Below are 20,418 nucleotides of genomic sequence, written 5' to 3' on the forward strand. Positions count from 1 at the left end.
GCGATCGACAAAATAGATTCAGAACACATGGCTCTGAATGTGGAACAATAAAACAGGCTTTTCTCATGAACGGAGGGGAAAAACACAGAAATGCTCAGTGCTCTATATTCTTACTGCCGACTAGCATGGGAGCAGCATTTAATCATTAAGCCAACTAAATGAGGATTTTCCTCATCTGCATTTCTGAAAAGTGGTCAAATGAAGGAAACTCGTGACAAGTTAACTTTAACTGATGCAGGTCGTTGATTCCGTTATGTTAGGAGTACTTAAAATATCAGATGATACCGCGCTGTGTTTTTACTAACATCAGCCTGAGTGCAGGGTTTGATTCCTCCGTGTGTCAGCGGGACGCAGCAGCTCGCCGACCATAGAAAACACTGAAACGTGCAGTGTGGAAGTGGTGCAGTGGGAAGGTTTCCCTGGACAACGTCTGACCTCCTCACATGCGGTGTGTGATAAATGAGTCCAGCCCCTCGGTGGCGCCGCGCCGCAGCAGGCTGCATGAACTGGGTCATCATTGGATTATGGTTTGATATTCATAAGTAGACTTGTAGTAGGAAATGATTTGGCGGAGAGCTGCTGTCCCGGCCGGTAGTTTCACCACGGTTCGAGCTCCGTCGCCGTTCCTGAGCCGCTGTGAGCTGGCGAGGTCCAGAGGAACCGGTGGGATCATCGAGCTGCCTGGAGATGAAGCTTCAGGCCATCAGAGTGAGTGTGTGTGGATGATTGTGAGGATTCACTGTTAGTGGAGCAGGACGGCGAGGGATTTCCTCCCTCGCTCCGCCCGGGTTTCCACTCTTCTCTCCACCACCGTTTCTTTTTAATGCGTCTCTTGTGCGAGTGGCACACATGAAGTCATCACAGCTGAGGGAACCGGCACTTCTTTTCTTTTCTTTTTTTTTTGGTGCTTTTTGAGGTGTTTGGCTGCAACCTGAGCAGCGGCCGGGGTTATATTTCGGGTGACTCTATTTCTACTGTGGTGTTCTGCAAGCCGAACCACACTGTGGTGATTTATCACGAGGCGGCGCTCCTGGAGGCTGAGCACTTCCCCTTTTTCCACCGAGCATCTCTGATGGAGCTGCTTTAGAGGACGGCGGCTTCTTGTTTACTTTCAGCGGTGCTGTGCTTCGTTCGTGCACAGAAAGAAAGTGGAAAAGTGGTGGAAGATGAAATGTTTCTGTCAACAGAGTGGTTACTTCCAGGTTTTATTGCTGCTCTCACTGACTCGTGTGGTTTTCCAGCAACATTTTCCTCTCTTGTGTCTCTGCTATAACCTCATTACTCCTCTGCAGTACAGCCTGTCAACCTGCTGCCCTGGAAAGGGTTGAAATTAAATTCCTATATACTATTTCATTCCTGCAATAAAAAACAACAACAACACGCATACAAGGACACATTTCCTCAAAACAACGTCAACAAAGATGCTTCCTCCACTTCATGTGGTTCCAAGGCCATGTTTAGCACTAAGTGCTGGTAATTTAACACCAGCCTCATCATCTTGTCTGGTACTGTTGCACCGGGAAAGTGATTCTGCAAAAACCTTTAATGTTATATATTGTGGTAAAAGAAATGCAGCTAATTCACTTGATTTATTTATGGAGGAAGGCCGTAAAAAAGTAGTTCTTAGTGAGAGGCTGAAGTTGTAAAAGCGTGATTAACCTGGACAGAAATACTGTTTCTGAGGTTTTCTGATGAATTCTGCAGAAGAGGGAGAGAGTAAACCTTTTTAGTTGCAATAACATTTAAATTGAAACTTGGATATTTCATTGTATTTTGTATCAGAATCCGTCGATCAGATTTGTGAATATGTTGAAATTGCCTCCTTTTTCCTTTTTCTAAAATGTCTTTTTGATGATTTGTGGAGATATTGAAGTTTCTCGTTGGTCTTGGCACTAAAACAAAAGGGAACGTTTGAAGCAGTTGTTCATAGACGACTATTTTACTGGTCTGGCCCACCTGAGATGAATTTTGTCGGTTTGTGGCCCTGATGTAAGGCGAGTTTGACCGTCCGGGCAGAGGAGGCGTCCTCTAACGTAACGTCCTCCGAGGTGCAGAGCTGCGACGTCCTTGGGCTGCAGGAATGGAGCTGCAGGATTCCACAGCGGAGTGAAACGTCAGCGAGCCTCCGGGACACAACGGAGAGCCCAGCACATGTGGAGGAAGTGCAGCCCTCCCTCCCTCCTCCCTCTCTCTCTCTCCATCCTTGCTCTTTCTTTGTCCCGGGAACTTACCAACCAGCAAGGGGGGGGAGGAGTGGAGGGGAGAGGAGGGGTGGCCAGCATGTCAGACAAGGGAGAGAAGCGGAGAACAGCATGTGGCGGAGGGACGGAGAGAGCAGACGGTGAGGGCGACACAAGACGGACTCTTTACAAAAAAACCAAACCAAACTTTTCCTTTCTGAAGCGGGCTGTTTGCAGGAAGCATTTCATCCCGCTGGCTGCAGGAGAGCTGCCGGGGATTCACAGCCAAGAGGGAAGAAAAGCGAGGAAATCAGGATGAGGAAGCACAATGGAGAGATGGGAGAGCGGTGGAAGCCGTCCTGTTGAGGAATCCACCAGACCGCCGCCTCCCCTCATCCTCTAACACCAGCTGCTGGTGATAATACCCCCCCCCCCCCCCCCCCCCCTCCAGCTTCCACACTGTATGTGAAAGAAAGTGGAGAGCTGACATTTACATCCTGCCAAACAAGAAGAAGAAGGGGTGTCAGAGTGAGCAGCGCTGGGAGCAGTGAGAGGAGCGTTGGAGGAACGTTCTCACACTGGAGGAGTGAAGACCTCGGTGGGGAGGGAGGGGGGACCGGTCCTGGGACTCTTCAGCATGAAGCTGTTGTACACCGAAAGAAAGGACGTGTAGGAAGGAGCTCAGAGCCGACTTGTAAGTATCAGTGTTTTTGCTGCATTCTGCCCCCCCCCCCCCCCCCCCCCCCCCCCCCCGGTGGTGCCCCACTGTGTGCCTGCAGGAATCATTAGTGTCCACAATATCAGCGCCGTGCAGGACTCTTTGTTAGGACTTACACTCTGATTTGAATTTCATGAGTCTGACAACAGCAGCTTTCCATTTGTCCTGACGTGCATTTCTCTCCAGGTTCAGTTATCGTTCAGTAATCCCATCTCGATTGTTCCCACATTGTTTCTGAGCGTGCACTCAAGACACTTCTTGAGTATTTCCACAGCCTCTCCTCGCTTTATTTCCTTGTCGTCACAGGGACAGCGTGTGCTCGTGCGACGCAGGTCGGACGGGAATGGAATTATAATGCCCTGCGTTGCTCTCGCTGCATGCTTTATGAAAACGCTCCCGGGACGGTGGCGAGTACTGGTGGCGAGTACCACCCAGCTCAGGTGCACAGGATCAGCCTGCAGCTCCAAATGTCACTCTCATTAGTGTGAGAATGTGTGTGCATGTTTCTGCTTCAGCTAAGTTTAGCAGAACAGTTGTGCAGTTCCACACCTCAGGTCGCTGTGTGCGTCTTTATCACTCTTTAATCTGGAAACGCTCCGTCAGCAGACAGATGAGAACGTGGGACTAATGGTTCTTAAACTGGGGCGAGGGAACCTGCGGACGCCGGAGCCAGAGATCCCGGAGAGATCGTCAGATTTAGATATGCACATGTGAAAGAACCATAATTATTTTGCTTTTATTCTATGAGTTCCTGCTTGTTCTTAGTTAGTTTTTTTCCCACAAACAAGACTCTTCGTATGATCAGTTTCAGCAGTGACCTTGTGAGACATTCAATGACTCCTCAGAATTTTGGCTACCGGAGATTTTAAACAGTTTGGTGAGACGTTCAGCCTGGATCAGTTTCCATCCACCTGTTACCCTGCTAATCTCATAGTAATCTCTGCAACATATTATCATTGTTATTACGCACTGTGGAGTTTTAGTTTAGGACATTAAACTTCACGCACTCGCAAAAGTGGAATTTAAAAGTTTTTTTTTACGAAACCTTCTGGTGCCTAACACAGGAAAATGTTTAAAAATGAAGTTTTCCATTGTGAAAATGCAACAGATGACTGAACTTTACCAGAGAAATGTTTCATCCTTCCTGTTTCTCTTCAGAAATCCAGTCTCTTCTCAGGATGTAAAGTTTCTGCAGCGCGATTTGACAAATTTCCACATTCAACGCTAAAGCTACTTGAAGCCTCGGTGTTGTGTCAACTAATATTCCTTGTCGCTCTGCATTATGTGAATTCTGCTTTACAAAGACTGGAAGAGGCGACATCGAAGGAGCAAAAAGCGACGTCGCCACAAACCACGAGATTAATGTGACACAACCGTCTGAACCTGCCTGTTCACAGTTTATTTCCATCATTCCATAAAGCAGCGCTACGTTCCTTTTAGTACAAAATCTCCCTTATGGCAAATAAGAAAAGTTTGAAAAGTGGTATTTCAGGGTGGATGGACTGACAGACGAAGCTCGAGGTGTCTGTATTACTAAAGTATTCGTGGACATCATTATCAGAGGCTTCATTGGGACCTGCTGTGTTGGTGACACACACATATACAATCTAAAACCCCTGAGCAGGGTGGAGCGGCTCCCTCCTCGCTGATGGTGTCCCATCCCGCACTGCAACACCGGCCTGTGTCGCCTTTTTTCTTTGTGACATCTACGTGGCTCTCGCTGTCGGAGGCTGCGGTGTGAAGCTGTTTATAGCCCAGAGGAAGAAGAGGGGCGAGGAAGAAGAGAGGCGAGGTTGAAGAGGGGCGAGGAGTCCTCCTCCCACCAGCTTTTCTTTCTGAACCCGCTCGGTCCGGGTTTCCCTCACCCTCACTAATCATTGTTGATCTCACCTCATTCCGTCCTTTCTGTGCTGTGAGCTTTTCTAAAACACAACCGACCTACGCTTTGACCTGTCCTTGAACGCATCTCTAGAATCTTGGACAGGCGACTCTCCGGGCCTCCCTGAGCACTTTCCCCAAATTGAGCACATTTCAGCGGTCCTTGAATGCCTCATCAAGATTCTGGAGAGCCGACACTCCCGAGTTTGTGGGAACGAGTTTCTCCTGTGACGGACTGGTCTGCGTCCACATGGGATGAAGTGTTTAAAAGATAGAAACAATAGATTCTCTGAGCCGCCCTTGAACGCCTCTCCCAAATGGCTGAAGTCCCAGACAGCTCACATTCTGAGCTGCAATTGGTCGCCCCTCACGGTGCATTACTGCTGCTAAGCGATGCTACGCTACGTGATGTAGTGGAAGATGTCGTTAGAGCGGGACCCAACCTGGTAAATGAGTGAACTTCACGTAAAACCATAAGAGAGTTGGGAGCCGTGTTTTCCTGAGATACAAAGCTGGAGACTCGGATGAGTCGCCTCTGTTTTGCTGCCGGGCCCCTGGTGGAGTCGTACCAACACTCCGCTCCTCCTCGCTCGCTCGGTGTGCAGCTGTTGGAAGTGAAACCGGAGACGGACTCCTTGGTCTCTGTTTAAATGTCGGCCTCTGCGGGTTTGCCTCTCCAGTTTGTTTTGATTGCTCCGGCTGGCCGCTCTGGCCGGAGCCAGCCTTTGAGCCCAGCGCTTGTGGGCTGCTGGTGAACAGCGGAGAGCTAATTGGGTCGTCCGCTGTGCCGCCAGAAGGGACGAGACGACTCCGCACACCGCGAACCACAGCAGACGTCATGTGAGGCTCTGTGAGGACGGTCCCGGCTCCAACACAAAGATGCAGATACAAACTAATGAGTGTCGGAAGCGCTGGTATCAGGTGCTGCTGCAGTTTTCAACTGTGGATGAGCTGCGTTTCATCTTCAGCTGGTCAGAAAGCTGGTGGGAGAGGAAGAGTCTCTGTCAGGCCGCTGGGATGCTGCTTCCAACCCACAGCATCGTTTGTTGTTGGTTTTGCTCTCATGAGCGCCATGCAGTGAAAGTTACTGTTGTGTTGTTGTTGTTGTTGTTTGCATCAACCAATCACAGTCACTGGTTGATGGTTAGTTTCTCCGTCCCACAATGTCGACCTGGAAGTCCGTCCGTCCTCCTCTGTCCTGTAAAATGGATGAAACTTCAGTTTTCACTGAGTCATACTCAGAGCAGGAGTCTTCATCTTCATCTGGTGTCGTTTACAAAAGTCATAAAAAGAAGTTGGCCTCATTTATCTGGAGAGTAATTAATGCCGTTACATCGGATGGGGACACGTCTCCAGTTTACAGGTTTTTTTCAGTGTCAGAAAGTCGTAAACTTGCAGCTTCCAAACTTTATTTGTAATTACTTTTGTGACTTTTTACGAGAACAAACGAGCGGCCCACTTGAGAGACGGACTGTTTAACGTTTAACTCTCACTGCATTCCTCTTCTTTCTTTTTTTTCTGTGCCACAAACACATTTGTTTTCTGTTTTGCAGCATAATCAGAGTCTGAGGAACGAGACTAAGCCAGGCAAAGTTTTCACTGCTGTACGAATAACAAACCTGCTTTATGATGCTGCACGTTGTTATGAGATCAATATGACGAGGAAGTAAAGTGACTCTTATTGTTGGGCGGAGCTTAATCTGCTAAATAGATCAAACTGAATGGAGGTTTTTTCAACTGAGCAGGATTTTTATAACTGAGGCACTGAGAATCCGGATTAATTCTACGTTAAAAAAAATGTGACTTTTGATTTAGACTGATTGGGATGATTATGTAACCAGATAGGTTTCTTTTATTTTATTTTCACAGTCCCGGGTGTCCTCATGAAAATTTCTTAAACTTAATTTAGCTGTTCTGGACCGAAGTTAACGGCGTAATTTTCATTTTGGCTTCACAGACCCTCGTTTATCTCCTTCAACGCTAGTTATCATATGCTATCTCCATCTCCGTGGCAACAAGCATGTTTGTGTGAGGCTGCTGACTGCTAGAAACACTGCAAAGCGTGCAAAACACTACAAACTTCAGAAAACAATACCAAATTCTAAAAAAAACACAACAAAATAGAGAAAACACTACAAAATCCAAAAAACAAGATCAAGAAAACATATTTTGTAGTGTTTCCTCTATTTTGTAGTGTTGTTGAACTGCTGTTTGAACTCACAAAATAGTATTTATATATAAAGTATGACCTTAAAGTTTAAGACCCAGGAGTCTGAATACCATGTTTTACATGTAGAACCCTCCACATAGTGATTTATTTTCTCTTCTAAAATGTGTTTTTATGCTCGGTAAAACTATTTGTTGTTGATTAAAATACAGATGAACACTGTCTGACAGCTTTCAAGCTCAAATCCTCTGATGAGGAGGAGATCTGGGAAAAGAATATTTAAAATATTGTACGTTCAGTAGAAAGAGCAATGAGGTCGAAACGTGGGCGTAGATTCGTCGGTCTGGAGCGACGTCCCTCCGTGTTTATCCACGATAACGCAGAACAACCATACCAGTGATCTCAGAGAAGTTTAGTGTGACGACCTGTTGCTTCAGAATAGAGCAAATGTATGATGGAGGGCTGGAGGTCAGTGGATTGAGACGTTTCTGGATTTGACTTCGTTCTGGTTTTCATTCAACTGGAGCTTCATTCTGAAGGCGTCGCTGCTTTGGTGAGGATGAAGCCGTTGGTGAGGATGGTGAGGATGAAGCTGTTGGCGGCAGTGAGCCGTCGGAGGCTCTTCCTCCATATGTGCCTGTTTGGCTCCCGGCGATGCAGGCGGAGCCAGAGCCTCCAGCTTTCTGTGCTCATTTCCTCATCTATATTTCATGGAGATGTGGGCGGTCAGCTGCGTTCGCTCTTAACTCGGTAGTGTAATCAGCTCAGTAGCCACTGGTCCTGTCGGTGTTGAAGCCCCCCCCCCCCCTTCATTCTTTATCTGCACCGTGTCGTTACCGTGATTCATCTCCTGTCTGTGATACTGTTAATCAAATTAGCCAAAGACATAATGTGCATCAATTCCACCTCTGATAGTATCAGCTGAACCAAAGCTTCAGAGGAAGAAGAAATGCACAGCCTGGTTGTGTGAAGTGGACTGCAGACAGTCTGTTCGCAGCATTTCCAGCAGCTGAGGTTTGTTTTGGCCGTCGTCTGGCTGCTTCTTCAAAAACAGGATGTCAGAACTCACTTCCATACGTCTCTGCACTGTGAGGAACTGACTGAGACCAGCTTCCAGTCGTGGAAAGACAGCAGAGGATTTGAGGAAGCTCAGATTTCCTGGGCTCCCCTGGTCAGTAAACGCACCTCAGAGACTTTTTGATGACCCCTCCTTCACCTTTAGGTATTTTACAAGAGTATAAGTCAACCCTCACTTTACCTCACCTGCAAGTTTTATCGCTTTAACATCCTCTTGAAATACCAAGGAGGTTTTTTAACATATTTCAGTGAAGCGACGTCTTAATTGAAGCTGAAGCTCAGCTGGAGCGTCGCCGTGCGGATGTGGACTGACGACTGTTAACCTGTTTAACATCCCGAGACGTCCAGAAATGATCCTGTGCAAACGTTTAGAGAGGAGAGGCCTCTGCAGCCAGGCGCCTCCACACTGCAGCTTTATTCATCAGTGTTCCAACGAGCCTCCAGCTCATTTTAATGAAGCTTTATTTATGATGTTCTGAACCCTCCCAGCATCATCGAGCTCCATTACTTTAATCTGCTGGAGGACGTCTGGTCTGTGTCCCTCCTTTCTGATGATTCACATTTTTTCTTTTCAGTCGGATAAAACACTTTTATTCCTTAAAGTGAAGAAAGCTGCTTCACTAGTAGACCAGATAAAAGTATTTTATAATCTAAATAACTCTTTCACATCCAGAGATAAACTGAAATTCTTCTTTAAACTGGTATTAATGTAAATTGGTAAATCTTTATTTACAACTGTGGCTTTTGAGTCGTGCATTTTAATTAGTTTTAAATTTTGAATTCATTATTCTATAGTAGTTTGTCATAATTTTCTCTCAGACTGTGTAAAACTCGCCTCTGCTTGACTTGATTTGTTTCATTTCAGGTTAATTGTTTTATATAAATTTATTCCTTCGTCGGTTGAATAGTTAACTGAATAATTAATCAACTGTTTATTCATATTTTACATGTCGGTAACGTCAATAAAACAAGGGAATTTTCACTACAGCTCTTTCAGAAATAAGTTATATTAAACTATCATGGCCCTAAGTTTACTTATAGATGTCGAGCAGCAGGAAGTGTTTCTACCTGGTTAAATGTTCTGACCTGATTCTTTCAAGTGAAGTTCAGATTCATGAAACTTCGTCACCAAACTGCAGCTTTAGGCCGTTTTTTTCCTCTAAAACAAAGAGTCAAACCTCTTTAGTAGTTTGTTGGTGTTTGGAATTGCAGTGATGTGTGTGTGTGTGTGTGTGTGTGTGGTGGGGGGGGGGGGTCAGAGGTGAAATCTCGATCGGGGAAGATGAGCCTGATTTTCTCCTGATGAAGCCTCATAGTTCACACCAGCTCTTCCTGGGCCGTTTGACAGCCGCTCATGTTTAGTTCAGACTCTGGTGGCTGCAGCTCTCACCTCCGACTCGCTAAACCAAAATACAACATCAGGGCTCCTCGTTCCCGCAAAACACGAGCTTGTGAAGACTTTTCTTTTTTTTCAGCGCTTTAATCTGCTGGTCTCTGTTTTGCAGCTTTCCCTCGGGGACGAACAGTGTGAAGTGACGCGCAACGGCTACGAGTCCAAGGAGCTGGTCTACTTAGTTCATATATACTGCCAGGTGAGACTCGCACTCCATGACCTTCCTCAGTCACTGTGTTCTCACACTCACACTCGCACAGGATTCTGCGTTTCGATGCCCACCGCTCCCGTAACAGCCGAGTCATTGTCTGAAAACTCTGAGTCATGTTGGAAATGAAAGGCTGTGCAGATGAACGACGAGCCGCTCTGAAGAATGTCAGAGAGAAAACGTCCTTCAGCTTCCAGAGTGAATATTTCAGGTTAACGGACCCAGTGTTCGAGGTATTATTGGAATATTGAGTTCCCAGGAAGAACAAAGGGCAAACTACCAACATTTGAATTAAAGAGGAGAGACAACAACTCGGCAACAAAACTATTCCTGACTATTAGATGATGAAGAAAAGAAGCAGCAAAGAGGAATCCTGTTTACACCAGAAGTCAAAAACTCTTTAATTATAGTTAATTATAAAGAAGAATATCAGAAGGAGACATTTTTATATTGAACTGTTTGAATTAGATGTTTAAGAATGAGGAAAATGCTGCATGTCTTTAAGATGGAACCCACGATGGACGATTTGAACAGTTTGACAGCAGATCTGATCAAACTCATATAAAATGTGGAGCTCAAATGGCCAGCAGATGGCGCTAATGCAACCTTATGAATGCAAACTCCTTAAACCCAAAAGAAGAAGAAGAAATCTGATCAGGCACCATTTTTCAGAATCAGGCACTTTCACTGTTTGGACTTTAAAAGTTTGTGATGAAGAGTAAAAAGAAGCTTCTGGTTTAAACCCGAATGAAGAAACATCTGGAGAAACTAACCAGAACCAGAGATCCAGGAAGTTATTTAAACTGCTGTGAAGTCCACTCTGCCGTCTGTTTCCATCCTTCACTTTGCAGAATTCTCTTCATGGTTTCACACACACACACACACACACACACACACACACACACACACACACACACACACACACACACACACCAGCTGCTCCAGTCACATCTTTCATTAGAGCTCCTTGCGGATCGTCTTCCAGTCACACCACCTTGGCACTGCAACACCAGCATGGAGAAAGTCCTCCTTCCCCCACCTCCCCTCAGCTCCTCCACCCTACTCCAGCTCCTCCACCTCCCTCCAGCTCCTCCACCTCCCTCCCGCTCCTCCACCTCCCTCCAGCTCCTCCACCCCCCTGCAGTCATTGGAAACTGGTAAAAGTTCAGCCCTACTTTTAGGAAAAGAGAGAAAATAGCTGCTGAAGCCGTGGCTTTGAGTATCTGCAGGGAAAGTAGAACAGCACACCAACCCGGGGGGGGGGGGGGGGGGGGGGGGGAGTCTGTAAGTGGGACAGGGAGTCCGTCCCCCCCCTCTTCCCCCCTTCAGCCCCCTGTCATACAGGCTTTCCAGGCCAAATCAAAGAAAACCACTTCTTTTTTCTAAATTCTTTCCACTGAGAGATTCTCTCCGTGGGGTTTTGAGGTTTGGACTTGTTGGGTAGAAGAGAAACAATCTGTGGAACAACTTCTTTTTCTTTTTTTTAAAGGCAGGGTTTTGGTTTTATTGTGGTGGACTGGGGCTGGATGGTCTCGGCCCGCACTTGCACTGTTGGCATTTAATAAGAGCGTCTGACTGCAGCCTGGAAGACTTTTCACTATCACAGTCCTCCGGAGGCTTCAGGTTCGGGGGGGGGGGGGGTCTCGAGGTCTGTCCTGTTCTGGTGTTACACATGCCAACTAAAACCACAATGCAGGAATACTCAGTACTCTCAATGGGAATACTCACTGTCATTTGTCTCCCTTGTGTGAGACGTTTCAGGAGTTTATAACTTCTTACATATCAGAAGATACTGTGATAACTATTCAGGTTTGAGCTACGTGCTATTTTACTGAATAAATATGACTCGGTTAAAGCACTGGGCATGTTAGAAACTGTGTACCAATTTAAAATGGATAATTCTTTGTTTTCTGTATTCTCCAGTTGAAAGCATTTGTCCACGTTTACGTTTGCAGCTTGAGTCTGTTCACTGCGATCAGGAGACATGAGGGAGATATTATCTTCATTTCCTGCTCTGAAGACAATATTAACTTCAGACTGAACTCCGGAATTAACAGTTAATCTGCTCACGTCAAGAAAACTATTTATTTTTTAATGATATGTGTTTCTAATGCATATTTAAGTAGGAGATAAGTATAAATATATCATACAGACAAAAGACGACCCTTAATTAAAATTCAACCCCCTTTTTTTTAAGACACAGATTTAGAAAAACTTTGCCAAAACTAAATCGGTGTGAATTCACACAGATTCTAATAATCCTACATGAGCAGCACCCATTTCAGTGTTATTTTTTCCATCTCTTGTCTGTTTGGGAGAAACAGTGTTGTGATGCAGAACTCGGCGTAACACCATGCACTGAATATAAGACGACTCCATTTCTAGGAAACAAATCCTCATATTTGTGCCAATTCATCGTATCATATGAAAGCTGACGGGTCGGTACAGTGAGGACTTCCTTCTGCCCATAAACACTTTGTTAACCGCTGCTGTTTATGGGTTGTGGATGTAGATTTTGCTTGTTGGAACTCATCGTGTGTTTGTGTGTTTGTCAGGGTCGGAGTTGGATCGTGAAGCGCAGCTATGAGGATTTCCGCGTCCTGGACAAGCACCTGCACCTCTGCATCTACGACCGGCGCTTCTCCCAGCTGCCCGAGCTGCCGAGGCTGGACAGTCTGAGCGACCAGACCGAGGTGAAACCCCGCAACGCCTGCAGCTCGAATCCCCCACTGCGGGGCATCGACCTGATTTCAGCTGGAGTCGATTCCACACTGATCAGAGCAGTTCTAGCCATGATGGAGGTGTACGATGTTGTATTATCGTCAGTCCTTGCTGACATTTGTCTCACTCTTAAGGCCCCTGCATCCTCCCATTAGAACCCATTAGAACCCACAAGAACAAGAAGAAAAGTCGGGCTGTGACGTCAGCCAGCTGCTGAAAAAAAATGCCTTTTCAGCAGGAGAGTTCAGACTCCGCGAAGAAGCTGTCAAACTCAGTGGCCACGCCCCCTCACGGCAGGCCACGCCCCCTCATACTGTGAAACGGCGTTTTAACTTTTCAACTGCAGCTTATTTCTCGCTTCCAATGTTTTCAGAAATAAATTTATCTGAACTGTTTCAGTAATAAAGTTTTTGTCTGAGCCGCCATGTTGGTCTGGGTTAAACTGCAGGGGCTGAGTGATGCGTTCAGGTGCATCACGTAATTTCGCCCTCTGACTTGTTAATGAGTTGCGGGGCTCATATAGTAGTGAGGTTACAAGCTAAACATGATTAAAATATGACTGATAGTCATTAGCAAGCTGGAACTCACATGCGTAGCACACGACGGTGCAGAAGTTTCGGCCGTGCAGCACCGACTTCGGTCCGGATGGTTGGAACAACTGAACCAAATTTCTTCTGCCAGACGAAGCTTCCCGAAGAAAATGACGTCATTTTGTTCAGCGGGACGCCGAAGTGCTGAACTTTCTTCTTGTTCTTATGGAGGATGAACCGGCCTTTAGTAGGCTCCTTAATGAAAATCAGTGATGGTGTTTGGTCCTAATCTCTCAAAGTACCAGACAATAAGGAATCAGTCCTCCACAGTAAAGCGACTCCTCCTGCTTCAACATCTGATATGAGGGTGTTTTTCTCCTTATCTGGGCCCCGATCAGCCGTCCTCCCCTCGAATATATTGTGAGCCAGCCGAGGCCGTGGCAGCAAGAAGAATGCGAGGTTATCAAACCAAACTGGTTCAACCAGTTGGTCACTGAGGCCCGTATTGTTTGGACGGACGCTTTCAGAATAATGTCCTCACAAAGCTGCCGGCAGTTTGCTTTCATGCAGCAGTTTCACCAGACTCTCGGCCCTTTGTCTTCTCTGCTGGGCTCAGTTTGAAGCCCACAACGCCGAGCGGCGAGGTTCGGATTGCACAGCTCCCGCCTGCTCCCCCGAGCAGCTCATTAGTGGCACCACAAGCTGTAAAATTAAATTAAATCCCGCAATAATGTGAAGTCAGAGCTGCAAATGTCACTAAGTGTGGTTGTCTGCCACAAGGCTGCGTCGTTATAGCTGCTTTTGTCCTCCGACAAACTAAAACAAGCAGAACTTTAAGAGTCTTTATTAACTCGGTTTGAGGGAAACTTTAAAGGAAATGACAGATTTTAACAGCAGAGTGAAACTCGGTGTAGATCTGTTGGAGGTTTTTTATATTCCGTCTTTTCTATGAAAAGAGGCATGAACATCTGTCCACATAATTTATTTTTTTTTTTAATGCGACATTAAGACCTCAAGTGTAGGAGACACACACACTGTGCTGAGGAACCTGTGGACATGGGATCGTTCTTGAATTGTTCCATTAAATTGTGAAACAAATAATACACTGCACCTTAAAGGGGTCATATTATCCAGCTTTCCAACACATCTGGTCGGTCCAGAAACCTTCAGTATTCTAAGTTTCTAGCTCCTCCTTGATTTTCCTCCATTAGAATATTGGATCGTAGGAGCTGCATTCAGAATCTGCTGTGTCTGTGTGAGCTGGACTGGCTCCGCCCACACATGCCCATCTTGGGAAGAGGAGGAAGTACTTCCTCTCGTGGTGCCATGTGCCAGAGCAGAGCTGCCTAATTGTGGGAGGAGTCAAAGGGAGGGCCTACCTTGATTGGGATTGGCTAAACCCCCGATGACACTATATAGGGTTTGATTTCTGATTGGCTGCTTGGAGCAACACACTTTTTAAAACCTGAAACAAGCCAGAGACAGAGAGGACAGACTATAATATGTTGCGTTTGAACGTTACCATAGAATAACTAGTAAGAGCTGATTGTAATGTAATATAAAATGATCTTGTTGTTGTATTACTGTGATTCTAACCGCTCTCTCTCCCTCCGGTTCCTCCCTCTCAGTCAGTTTCACAGATGTTGTTGGCTTACCTCTCGCGGCTCTCGGCCATCGCTGACAACAAGATCAACTGTGGGCCTGCTCTCACATGGATGGAGGTAACCCTGCTCCGCCGCACGTCACAGAAACCTCCGTCACCCCGCCACATCGCTCAGCTTCCTGCCATAAAGGACACTTCCTGTTAGATAAACTGGCTCACTGATGAAAAACGTTATATAAACTAGAGCTACACTCGGTAGAACGCAGATCCTTCGCCAACGCTACATTTGTTTGTGGAACCGAGTTAGCATCTCTAGCATGTTAGCCATTAGCTTATATCAATGCTAACTAGCCTGTCAGGTAGCAACGTCACTGAAGCTGAGTGGAGATACACAGATAAGTCACTGCGCTCACACCGGTGTTTCTGGATACTTGCCAAACCGAGGTATTAGCTGCGAGCTCCGGGGCGTCTCCATGGCAACAGACGCTGATCTCCTTTGAGTTCCTCCATGAGGCGCCTCTCATCCGCTTTGTGTGGGACATTTTTTTTCCGAATTTTTGTAATTTATTCTGAAACAATTAGCCGCTAAGCTTCCAAAATGTAATGGGTTGGACCGTGGGTGATGACAAATCCTCCCTGAAGATTTCATGCAATTCAGGTTTAAGGTTTTTGCGTAAAGTTGTTAAAATACGTACAAACCAATAAATAAATAAATGCACGCAGACGAAAACAACCTTCTCAGCCAACTTTTGTTGGGGAAGGTAAAAAAGATGTTTAGTCTGCAAGAAAAATCTGAGGTACTTTTAAAAGATATTACATTGCATTGTGTAGTTCTTGCAGTGTTCACATCTTAACAGTCTGATAACCACACACACACACACACACACCGTGTTATTGAAGGAACAGAGAGACGCGTCTTTAGAACCGACGATGACAGGCTGCAGAAGTGCTGCAGCGACGACGAGAAAACAGAGAAATGAACTCTGACTACAGACTTCAGCTCGGCCTACTTTCCTCTAAGAGACTCACACGTTAGTGGATTATTGTTGAAACACTCGTCTGCAGTTCTACTGCCGGACGTCTCGTATCCGATCATTCGCTGAGATTCCTCTTCTGTACCACTTCAGTCAGCTTCAGGTAACGTCAGGTTCCACCCGAGCTCCACAGGTTGTGAAGGTCGGTCGGGGTTTAGCCTCTGATGCAGAGCGATGGTGTGTGTCGTCCTGCACACTGTGGACAACGACGTGGATGTGTGTGTTTTCAGGTTGACAACAAGGGGAATCATCTGCTGGTCCACGAGGAGTCGTCCATCAACGTGCCGGCCATCGCCGCCGCTCACGTCATCAAGCGCTACATCGCCCAGGCCTCCGACGAGCTGTCCTTCGAGGTAACGCCACGCCTCTGTGCCGCTTCACCACATGAAGAGTCTCTGTGTTTTTATGACAAACTGGGTCCCTGCAGGGGGGTTCTTCTTCAGAACGAGTCTCCAGCAGCGAAACTAAAGACTGTCACACATCGGAAAATACTAAAGTGACTGGGCCCTCTTAGTTCCGTGTGTTTTTACTTCAAAGTCCATCAGATCTGGAAATGAACCAGTTCCAACATTGTTAAACTGATTCAAAGCTGAAAACAACTGCAGGAGCCTGACAGGTCGACCTGTTGGATTTCTTTAAAAAGACTCTTGTAGTATAAAAGCAGTTTGTCGTTCAGTCGGTGACGTTTGATCAACAAGTGGCCATTGGAAAAAAAACAAAAACAGTTTGGACTGAAAACTATCAACAGTAGAATCATGTCGTGTGTCGGTGCTCATGATTGAGCTGCTGTTTCCACACTGACAGAGGATTACAATTACAAATATTACATTAAGTATGTGAACATTTGTCGACATGTTTAGTGTTTTTTCTGGATTATAACTTGCATATATCAACAAATGCTTCATGAAGATGGAAAAAAAACAAAAACTCTGGTATATAAGACATCTATTTTTCCTTTAAATGTTTTATGATTACCTAAGTACAAAAGTTAATTTGTACTTTTAACTTTTACAAAACTCTTTTGTTCTTGAGTCCATATAAAACAAAATTCAGTTAGAAAAAGGGAAGAGCTGTGGACTTCCTTCGTCATTTACCAAATGGTGACGGTGAAGCCAAACACTGGTGGAGACGTCTGCTCTCACCAAGTCACAACAAGACGAGTGTTCAAGTATTAAAAATAAAGTAAAAACAAACTGGATAGTTTCAGCCTCAGGTCCTCCTCTTTGTCCTCTGGGCTCCATTCAGGAAGTGCTGCTTTGTAAGTCAGGTGAATGATGGTTCTGGGAGTCGTTTCTTATTCAATAGAAGTTTATTTATTATATCAAACCAAATAATTACTGAACCCAAACAAAGAGAAAATAGAATTTAAGAGGCTTTATCACAGACTTTTCGTTGACCTGCTGCCGTCCAGCAAAAGTTTAAAAACAAATGGATGAATGTCGACAGATTGAAGAAAGTTTTGTTGAAGTATTAATGTCGTTTAGTTTGATTATCGCTGTGAAATAAGGTTTTAAACTGACGTGCAGGTCGGTGACATCGTGTCGGTGATCGACATGCCTCCGAAAGAAGACACCACCTGGTGGAGAGGCAAGCACGGCTTCCAGGTACACACACACACACACACACACACACACACACACACACACACACACACACACACACACACACACACACACACACACACACACACACACACACACACACACACAATGTAATAACAGAGTGGGCTCTAAAGTGGTGTGTATGTAATGTTTATCTGGAGCCACTAACAACAACACTGTCCAGGAGTTTTTGTCTTTCCTTCACTCTGATTGGCCGCAGCAGCACGACTCCAGGCTGCATCATCCTGCGTCACGCCGTGCGAAAACTTACGCCCGAGTTCTCCGAGCCTGTTGGAGACTTTTTATTCTATTTTCCAGATCTTCTTACTTTATCCTCCACGCGGCCGTGGCTGGATGGCTTCACTCCAGGCAATGAGACGGCCGTGGTTTTCCTCTCTTAACTCTTTCAGGTTCTTTAGTAAACCCGTCTGGGTCTGCATGTGAATCAGGGAGAAATAGTACTGGTACTTCATTCCTGGTTCCAGGTACTTGAATCCATACAAGTCATAGTAAAAATGAACTTGTATATTACATTTAATGTAATGTATTTCAATTAGGACGTATTAATGTGCACATAGCTGTGGTAGCTTTAGCATTAGCTGGGGATGCTCTATAATCTGATGTTTAAGGAGGAAGATGCTCTATAAGCTGATGTTTAAGGGGGAAGATGCTCTATACTCTGATGTTAGAGGAGGAAGATGCTCTATAATCAGATTTTTAAGGAGGAAGATGCTCTATAATCTGATGTTTAAGGGGGAGATGCTCTATACTCTGATGTTAGAGGAGGAATATGCTCTATAAGCTGATGTTTAAGGAGGAAGATGCTCTATAAACTGATGTTAGATGGGGAGATGCTCTATAATCTGATGTTTAAGGAGGAAGATGCTCTATAATCTGATGTTAGAGGAGGAAGATGCTCTATAATCTGATGTTTGGGGAGGAGGGTGCTCTATAATCTGATGTTAGCGGAGGAAGATGCTCTATAATCTGATGTTAGAGGAGGAAGATGCTCTATAAACTGGTGTTTAAGGGGGCGATGCTCTATAATCTGATGTTGGGGAGGAAGATGCTCTATAATCTGATGTTAGAGGAGGAAGATGCTCTATAAGCTGATGTTCTCTGATGTCACATCAGTTATTGAGAGCGTCTCTGGCTCCAGATCGTAAATCAGGTTTTGTTGGACAAATGTTGAGTTTGTCCGTAAACAGAGAGCAGATGGTTCCACTGAACTCAGGCCAGTAGCTTCAACTACTGAGAGGAAACCTGAGAAGTCCTCAGCCTCTGGAAAGATCTGGATTAAAGCCAGTAGAGCAAATATTAATAAACACAATATGTGAATCCTGCAGCAGGACAGTGGACAGGAAGTCAAACATGTTCATGTTTAAACAGCAGCAACTCCTCCAGTCTGGTTCTACTGGTTTCTACTGGTCTTTGACTGAATAAATTCAAAATATTGACTTTTTCTGTCTTTTTAATTCATTTAATGATAAATACAAAGTTCACAGAACCATGATTGATTAAACTTTATTTAGATAACCCTTTTTTTTTTTCTTCTTTTTTTTTAGATAACATGGGGCACATATCACTGCCTGGACTTTATTATGAAGAAACACAGGAAAGAGTGTTAAAAGCTTAAATCAAGAACAGATTAAAACTATTTTTTAAGAGTAACAACTCGTGCCTGAATTAGAAGAAAAGAATTCATAGAAATATGTTTACTGATCTCCTGTCATAAATGTAAAACCTGATAAAATGCTTTAAAACACATTTCCATGAAAACTGGGCTAAAAAGAAAAGTCTTCATTTTGGTATTATAAACAATATATTCATATGTCCTGATGTATCATAGTTTTATCTCATACTAACTTTATATCAAGTTATTCACTTAGATATTCTGTTGCATCATTTAATCATTCGATTATCTCATTTCACTTCATAAATAACTCATTATATAACTTAATACTAATTTAAGGCATTACATTCATAACTTAAAAAGTGTATTTCAATATGAACATAGGGAGGATAATATCTGTTTTTTATTCCCTGAATACTCTTAAAGTTCGGGACGATTAGTAAGGGCTAAAAATAAAAATAAAAAGACACACAGAAACTGGTTTTGGTGTGTCAGGAAACGTTCTCAATGTTCACTAAAGGCAGAAGGAAACGTTCTCAATGTTCACTAAAGACAGAAGGAAACGTTCTTAATGTTCACTAAAGGCAGAAGGAAACGTTCTCAATGTTCACTAAAGGTAGAAGGAAACGTTCTCAATGTTCACTAAAGGTAGAAGGAAACGTTCTCAATGTTCACTAAAGGTTGAAAGAAACGTTCTCAATGTTCACTAAAGGTTGAAAGAAACGTTCTCAATGTTCACTAAAGGTAGAAGGAAACGTTCTCAGTGTTCACTAAAGGTTGAAGGAAACGTTCTCAATGTTCACTAAAGGTAGAAGGAAAAGTTCTCAATGTTCACTAAAGGTAGAAGGAAACGTTCTCAGTGTTCACTAAAGGTTGAAAGAAACGTTCTCAATGTTCACTAAAGGTAGAAGGAAACGTTCTCAATGTTCACTAAAGGTTGAAAGAAACGTTCTCAATGTTCACTAAAGGTTGAAAGAAACGTTCTCAATGTTCACTAAAGACAGAAGGAAACGTTCTTAATGTTCACTAAAGGTAGAAGGAAACGTTCTCAGTGTTCACTAAAGGTAGAAGGAAACGTTCTCAATGTTCACTAAAGGTAGAAGGAAACGTTCTCAATGTTCACTAAAGGTAGAAGGAAACGTTCTCAATGTTCCCTAAAGGTAGAAAGAAACTTGTGCAGCTGATTGTCGTCAGTCTGTCGTGTTTTCTTGTTTAAAGATTCAACAGCTGCTGCCTCAAACTTTCTATATGGTTCAGTCCATGTTCAGCTTTGTACCCATTATAAACCAACCTCACTCATCCATCCCTCCCTCCATCCATCCCCCCCTCCATCCACTCATCCCTCCATCCACTCATCCCTCCATCCATCCCTCCCTCCATCCATCCCTCCATCCATCCACTCATCCCTCCATCCACTCATCCCTCCATCCATCCCTCCATCCCTCCATCCATCCCTCCCTCCATCCATCCACTCATCCCTCCATCCAGACTGAACCTGGTCTCTGTCTCCAGACTTCACAGACTAACGTTTCGTTCTTCTTCTCTCCAGGTTGGCTTCTTTCCCAGCGAGTGTGTGGAGCTCATAAATGATAAAGTGCCGCAGTCCATGACCAACTCTGTGCCAAAACCAGGTACCCCCCTCCTCTTCCTCTTCCTCTTCCTCTTCCTCTTCCTC

At 44.8% G+C, this 20,418-nt stretch overlaps 1 protein-coding gene across 3 annotated transcripts in view; it reads left to right on the plus strand.

Annotated features, from left to right (window-relative positions):
* The window catches only part of arhgap32b (Rho GTPase activating protein 32b), a 110,899-nt gene that overhangs the window by 65,074 nt on the left and 25,407 nt on the right, over nt 1-20,418 (plus strand). For 2 of the 3 annotated variants that reach the window (XM_080483045.1, XM_080483046.1), the window contains exons 6-11: nt 9,526-9,612; nt 12,177-12,314; nt 14,501-14,593; nt 15,740-15,862; nt 17,036-17,113; nt 20,293-20,374. In XM_080483045.1, coding sequence (XP_080339171.1) covers nt 9,526-9,612; nt 12,177-12,314; nt 14,501-14,593; nt 15,740-15,862; nt 17,036-17,113; nt 20,293-20,374 — 601 coding nt within the window. Of the gene's footprint in view, nt 1-2,285; nt 2,875-9,525; nt 9,613-12,176; nt 12,315-14,500; nt 14,594-15,739; nt 15,863-17,035; nt 17,114-20,292; nt 20,375-20,418 lie in introns of those variants that run through there. The other variant, XM_080483047.1, reaches the window with a different exon arrangement.

This window comes from Lipophrys pholis (genome assembly GCF_963383615.2).
Source record: "Lipophrys pholis genome assembly, chromosome: 16".
NCBI lineage: Eukaryota > Metazoa > Chordata > Actinopteri > Blenniiformes > Blenniidae > Lipophrys > Lipophrys pholis.